Here is a 6,998-nt window from a genome sequence, read left to right as displayed (position 1 = left end):
TGTCTTTTGGCCTTTTGCATTCTAGTCTCTTGCCATCCTTTTGTAGTCTTTTGGCATCCTCATGTATGTGTATATATGCTGGCTTTGGCCTCCTAATCATATATGTTGCTATTCTCTAACACTTTTGTCCTCGACGGATCGGATGAGGTTGAAGTCGCCCCCAACCACCACCAGCAATTGGGCAGCCGAGACTTTCCTCTAAAGCTCGTCGAGGAAGGCCGCTGATCGACAATAGTTGGTGGGGCCGTAGACTATGACAATCTCCCATTTGAAGTTGAGAGCCTGCTCGAAAATCTCCATGCTAACAAAAAAAGTCCTTACCCATGCTACCCACCTCAAAGGTGGCATCCTTCACGCCTAAAAGGATGGCACCCGAATGGCTGGTGCTCCCACTAGAAGGGAACTAGTGCCAGGCAAACAGGTGGGAGCTTGGCCGTTCTAGTTCTGGAAGGGCAAAGTTTGTTCGCATAGTTCCTGAATGGCCACGATGTCGATCCTTTCGTCACGCATGTACTCGATGAGTTGGCGGCGGCGACCATCTTGGCCGAAGCCGCGAATGTTCTAGAAGAGGGCCCGCATCAAGGAGCCATTGGGGGGCTGCTTGACCCTAGAATGAGGGAGGCACTCTGTTCACATAAGGCTGCGGTGCGGGAGCGTGTGCGGCCGCGAACTTTCACCACCTCCGTCGAGGTAATTCCACCCACTGGGTTTGGGGAGGGGTGGATGTCTCGGAGGTAGAAGCATGGAGAAGGCGAGCGCGAGTCTCGGTCAGCCTCCCATCTAGGATCTCGCGAGCGCAAATCGCCTCAATCTGAACTAAGGAGCGACCTAATTCCCCCCTAAAGACGATTGCCGAGTCTGCCAGATGACCAAGTGGAGCGGATTCTAGAGTAGAGAATGAGCAACTGGACGAACTAGCAGGAATGTCTGTAGTACCCAACTTGAGGTTTCGAATCGCCGCTCGGATCTCTGCCCACTCGGGGATGGACGGAGCCAGGCTGTCCATCGGTCTGGCCGGGTCAAGACGAGATCTACGAGTAGAGGCCGTTACCGGAGTCGGCACGGGCCTGGCCCTCCTGGAGTAGGCCGCGGTCCGCGGTGGGCGGGGTTGGGAGGCCATTGGAGTGGTCACCACTGAGGCCGCCGCCATAGATGTGGTTGTCGGGGTGCCCGGGGCCGCCGCGGTCAAAGCCTGGGCGACGCAAGGTGCAGGCCCCAACACCCTAGGGGGTGGAAGGCACAGAGTGCCCAGGAGAGGCGGTGTGCAGGAGGCGCAGCAGAGGGGAACCTGCCCGGGCTGCTCCGTGGTCGGATGCACAACGGGGGGAGGCGGCTCTTGCCCTAGCTGCTTCATGGGCGAAGGCACGGCCGGGGATGGCAGCGTTGCATTGAGCTCGGGGTGGGTGGCCGCCAGGTCAGGAGGAGGGCACCAAGGTGGGCCGGGTGACGGGGTCTTTAGTGGTGGTGGAGACGTTGATGGCGAGAGCGTCGGGAGGGGAGCGCAAGGAGGAGGCCGGAGTGACGAGCAGTCCGACACTGGATGTGCCACTCTCCTCTGTCGAGAGCAACGGGGAACCACCGCTGGCAGGGGAGAGCACTGGGTCCATCGGACCGGCGGATGGGACTGGAGACGGGTGGGTGGACTGGCAGCGCATCACGGGTCCGCCTAACCATCCTGCCACCGCGGCCCAAAGGCCGGATCCGAAGGCTCGTGTGAGGGGGAGCAGCTGCGGTCTGAGGTCTCATTGTCGTCCAAGTCGGAGTGGTGCGAGTGGCAGTGGCGCTGACTGTGATAGTCATCATACCCTCCTGTGCCGCCCTCATAGTGGCCATCATCCAAGTAGCGAGGGCATCCCACATGGTTGGGCGGCTCGGGTGCGATCTTGTGGTCGTAGCCTAGGTTATTGAAGAAGACGCGAACGGTGGCCCGAAGCTTGGAGGAGTCCACCATTTTTGGTCGTTGAAGAAGAACGCGGCCTCCACCATTTTCCCCTCCATGCCATGTTTTAGAACCAGTTCAGCGTACTTTTCAAGTTTACACATTAAAGTGAACATTCATCTTCCGCATCACTTCAGTCGAGCAGCACCTTCTTTTTTGCGCGCACATCACCTCCATCATTGGTAAGGCGTTGTGTCTCTCTACTTTGCTGGCTATCTGGATTTGGAGAACTCACGTGGTGGAGTTGGGGAATAGCTCGGGCTTCCTGCAGAAGACAATGAGTCTAGTTTGGATTTTTTTTAGAAGAATGAATCTAGTTTGAATGCGACTAACCAGTACGTCCTCCAAGCGAAATCTATGGTGGGAACTTTCTCTCTATTCATCTTCTAATCAGATTTTGATATTTGTGCCATTGATTAGAGCACTCATTAAGAGCTTTCTATGGGCGAAGAGTCAACAATGCAATGGCATTTTCCAAGTCCATTATCTGGTTTTTAACTATTCAACTTCCTTTTTTTTTTTGCAGAACTTCCTTCCGTTCTTTGTGAAAATACTATTCACGAATCGGAGTCCTCTTATTCCTGAATCGGAATCATCGAATTCACGAACCAGTCACCCGATTCATGAACTAGAGCTGTATACCCCCCACCGAACTCGATTCTTAGGCACTACCGAATCGCGAATCCCGAACCCGAATCATGAATGGAGCGAACCCCGAATCCGCTAACTATGGGTTGTCATATAAGGTAGCAGGGGACGTGTCACTCGACCTTTCGTTTGCCGCTGCACCAAACCTTCTTCGTGCTCCGTCTTTAACAGGCGCCTCCTTTATGCTTTGTTCGTTTCCTCTTTGTCCAGACTCCTCGGGCTCTCTTTGATGGCCAGTGGGAATGGAAGGGGCCCCTTTCTTGGTCCCTTGGCTGGTGGGGAGCCACGTTCGTGTTCTTTGGCGATCAAAGTGAAGTGGTGGCGTCCCTTCGGCAGCTTTGTTCGATTGTCGCCTTCAGCCGCTAGGTGGGCTAGGCTGGTGAACTGGATTCCTAGATCCGACATGTGAGTTTCTTTGGCTCCTTTGTTTTGGTTGGCTCTTCTCGAAGGCCGCACGAAGGTTTTTGATTAGCAGCCAAGCCTAAACATTACAGCCGTGGCCCCAACTCCCGGGGCGTTGTCCTCCCCACCGGTGGTCGCTCTGCCCAAGTGCGGTCTTGGGATCGAGGAACCACCAAGGGAGCAAGAATCCCTTGGAGCTCTGGTGAAAGCAACATCCTTTTTGAACGAGGGTGCTTACTTAGAGATCTCCTTGCCTGACGCCTTAGCAGGGGCCAAGCCTGGGGTTCTCGAGGGGTTTTGACTAACGGATGTTGGAGTATCTTGCGATGGACAAGGATCAAGGGATGCGGTGAGGTGTGGTGGCCTCGGCACTAGCGGTGTGTGAGACCGGTGGTCCACGACGCCATGTGTCTTCTCTCCAAAGCGGGAGAGGCCCAACTTTGCCCTCTTCTCAGAGTTGGATTGTCGCTTCCTGTGGCGGGGTTTCCGTGCTGTGTGTTTGTGTGGATGGCTTCTAGGCTGGGGTTTGTTTGGTGGTGTCTGTTGTTGTGTCTGTCTAGCAGCCGCTGTCGTAGTCTTTTCTTGAGTGCTTGTTTGTTTTGGCCTAGTCTTGGGCTTGTATGGTTGTAAATCTTTCTTCTACCAATGGATAGAAACACAAGCTTTGCCTTTTCTGAAAAAAAAAATGTGCATCAGCATCCCACTTCCCAGCATTGGGACGTTGTGTTCTTACTGCTTATCCCAATAATAGTTTGGAGCCACGGTGAAATATGAGATGAAATATCACAACTGATGGGATTTTACTTGCTTTATTCATCAACAATATTTATGTATATTTCTTACATGTGTAATTACATTGCAGAACAACCATATGATAGTATTCCAAACTTCACTGCTGCTGATGCCCTAAGGCTGACTGGTATTGGAAGAAATGAATTTATTGATACTATGAACAAATGCAGATCAAAGGTAGTACTGCACTATTGTCAATGTTCTCATTACTTTATTTTCATGGTATCAATTGCCCTTTCAATCTTGTGAAACATACATAGGGTTTAAGGGGCTTTGGCTGAATGGATTGTGATCCAACACTTGAAATTCATCTATAAGTTTCGTTTCCATGAAATTGGCGTTAGTTGCTAAATTCTGTTTTCCATTTCCAATTCTGCACTCCAAACTAACCATAAGAACACCATAGCATTACTATGAAATCAAATGGTTCCTTTCCATAGAAGTCTAAGCTCTGGGTTCACACCCATCGCCGTTGGTTGCATGAACTACCATGAGGAATAGGCTTGAGGGTGTGTACTGCTAGGTTTGGTCCTCGGTTGTTTCCTTTCCCTTAAGATGAAAAGCCTGTCGTGACTGGACTCTTGTAAATTTGTTTTGCTTTTCTCCATATGATATGAACTAGCCATGGACAGGGGTGCGTGGAAGCAGCTATCCATCTGCCAGAACCATGAGTTGTTTGCGAGATCTTATGGGTTTCAGTTCTAGCCTACCCCAACTTGTTTGGGACTAAAGGCTTTGTTGTTGTTTCTTTGTATGATAGGATGTGCTCTTGCACGTTCTCGGTAATATGATCTAATTTCCTCTGTGTTTCCAGTCCTCTGTTTGCACATGCATTTATATCTGAGCCCTATTGCTTTTAGTATCGGCCTAAATAGTTGATTATGTGGGATTTTGATTTATCCATTAGAAAGATCAATAACATGCGATTTAAAGTCTTGGAAAAATAAATGAAATACTAGCTTTTCTCATGCAAGAATAAATTCAATTACCCATCAATCGGGTGAACCCTAGGGCATGCATGGTGCAAGGTACTTATGCGCGAGTGTTTAAAGGGAGAGTATCTAGCCACATCATGAAGCACTTACGTAAATTTTATCTACTCCAATGCAAGCCCCCTACCATTGGCAAGCCTCGGGCACTTAAGGCAAAAGCGGATTAAAAAGGGCAGCCCGGTGCATGTAGCTCCTGCTTGCGCAGGGTCCGGGGAAGGGTCCGACCACTTTGGGTCTATTGTACGCAGCCTTTCCCTACATTTCTGTAAGAGGCTGTTTCCAGGACTTGAATCCATGACCTCATGGTCACAAGGCAGCAGCTTTACCACTGTGCCAAGGCTCCCCTTCCCAAAAGCTGATTTATATATGAATTTTGTGCTAATTAAATACCTAAGCACCTGTGTCTATCAAGCGCTCATGCTTCAAAATAAGCACGAATGCCATCCCACATGACAAAAATCGGCTTAGTTTGCTAAGCACCTCTCTAAGCACTTGCAAATTGTACATGCTCTTACTATGATAACTACAATTTGGTGTCATCAAGAAGACCAGAACATAAATGATTAATTAATGCAAGCCCCTACCTGCTGGTGCTTTGTGACGCCCCCGATTCAATCGTACACTAATCATACACGCAAACGTGTACGATCAAGATCAGGGGCTCGAATACAAGTGCTCGATCATAGACGAGTCAGCGGAAGCAACAATATCTAAGTACAGACATAAGTTAAACAAGTTGCCATAAGATGGCTAGCACAAACTGGGATACAGATCGAAAGAGGCGCAGGCCTCCTGCCTGGGATCCTCCTAACTACTCCTGGTCGTCGTCAGTGGCCTGCACGTAGTAGTAGGCACCTCCAGTGTAGTAGGAGTCGTCGTCGACGGTGGCATCTGGCTCCTGGGCTCCAGCATCTGGTTGCGACAACCAGGAAGAAAAGAAAGGGGGGAAAAGGGGGGAGAAAAGCAACGGTGAGTACTCATCCAAAGTACTCGCAAGCAAGGATCTACACTACATATGCATGGGTATATGTGTAAAGAGGCAATATCGGTGGACTGGACTGCAGAATGCCAGAATAAGAGGGGGATAGCTAGTTCTATCGAAGACTATGCTTCTGGCAGCCTCCATCTTGCAGCATGTAGAAGAGAGTAGATTGAAGTCCTCCAAGTAGCATCGCATAGCATAATCCTACCCGGCAATCCTCCCCTCGTCGCCCTGTGGGAAAGCGATCACCGGGATGTCTCTGGAACTTGTCTGGGTGTGTTTTATTAAGTATCTAGTTCTAGTTGTCATAGGGTCAAGGTACAACTCCGGGTCGTCCTTTTACCGAGGGACACGGCTATTCGAATAGATAAACTTCCCTGCAGGGGTGCACCACATTACCCAACACGCTCGATCCCATTTGGCCGGACACACTTTCCTGGGTCATTTGCCCGGCCTCGGAAGATCAACACGTCGCAGCCCCACCTAGGCACAACAGAGAGGTCAGCACGCCGGTCTAAATCCTATGCGCGCAGGGGTCTGGGCCCATCGGCCATTGCACACCTGCACGTTGCGTGGGCGGCCGGAAGCAGACCTAGCCCCCTTAATACAAGAGCAGGCTTACGGTCCAATCCGGCGCGCGCCGCTCAGTCGCCGACGTCACGAAGGCTTCGGCTGATACCACGACGTCGAGTGCCCATATCTTTCCCGCGTAGTTGGTTAGTGCGTATAGGCCAGTGGCCAGACTCAGATCAAATACCAAGATCTCGTTAAGCGTGTTATTTTGAAGTAACCGCGGACGCCGACCAGGGCCAGGCCCACCTCTCGCCTAGGTGGTCTCAACCTGCCCTGTCGCTCCGCCATAAAGTAACAATTGGGGGCCGTCAGGAACCCAGGCCCACCTCTACCGGGATGGAGCCACCTGTCCTTCCAGCCCCCACATCGGAATCACTTGCGGGTACTCAACGAGCTGACCCGACTTTAGTCGCCAACTGTATAGTATATGTATGTATAGTATATACCCGTGACCACCTCCCGAGTGATCACGGCCCGATAGTATGCATGGCAGACTGACAAGAATGTAGGGCCACTAATGGTAAACTAGCATCCTATACTAAGCATTTAGGATTGCAGGTAAGGTATCAACGGATGTAGCAACAATGACGGGCTATGCAACAGAATAGGATTAATCGAAACAGTAACATGCTACACTACTCTAATGCAAGCAGTACAGAGAAGAATAGGC

At 50.8% G+C, this 6,998-nt stretch overlaps 1 protein-coding gene across 7 annotated transcripts in view; it reads left to right on the top strand.

Annotated features, from left to right (window-relative positions):
- The window catches only part of LOC119276077 (protein FAM91A1-like), a 43,726-nt gene that overhangs the window by 25,805 nt on the left and 10,923 nt on the right, over nucleotides 1-6,998 (top strand). For 6 of the 7 annotated variants that reach the window (XM_037557055.1, XM_037557059.1, XM_037557057.1 and 3 more), the window contains one exon: nucleotides 3,852-3,958. In XM_037557055.1, coding sequence (XP_037412952.1) covers nucleotides 3,852-3,958 — 107 coding nt within the window. Of the gene's footprint in view, nucleotides 1-3,850; nucleotides 3,959-6,998 lie in introns of those variants that run through there. The other variant, XM_037557060.1, reaches the window with a different exon arrangement.

Source organism: Triticum dicoccoides, chromosome 3B, assembly GCF_002162155.2.
Source record: "Triticum dicoccoides isolate Atlit2015 ecotype Zavitan chromosome 3B, WEW_v2.0, whole genome shotgun sequence".
NCBI lineage: Eukaryota > Viridiplantae > Streptophyta > Magnoliopsida > Poales > Poaceae > Triticum > Triticum dicoccoides.
Note: the sequence above shows the minus strand (reverse complement) of the source record. Positions and strands in the feature narration are given on the sequence as shown.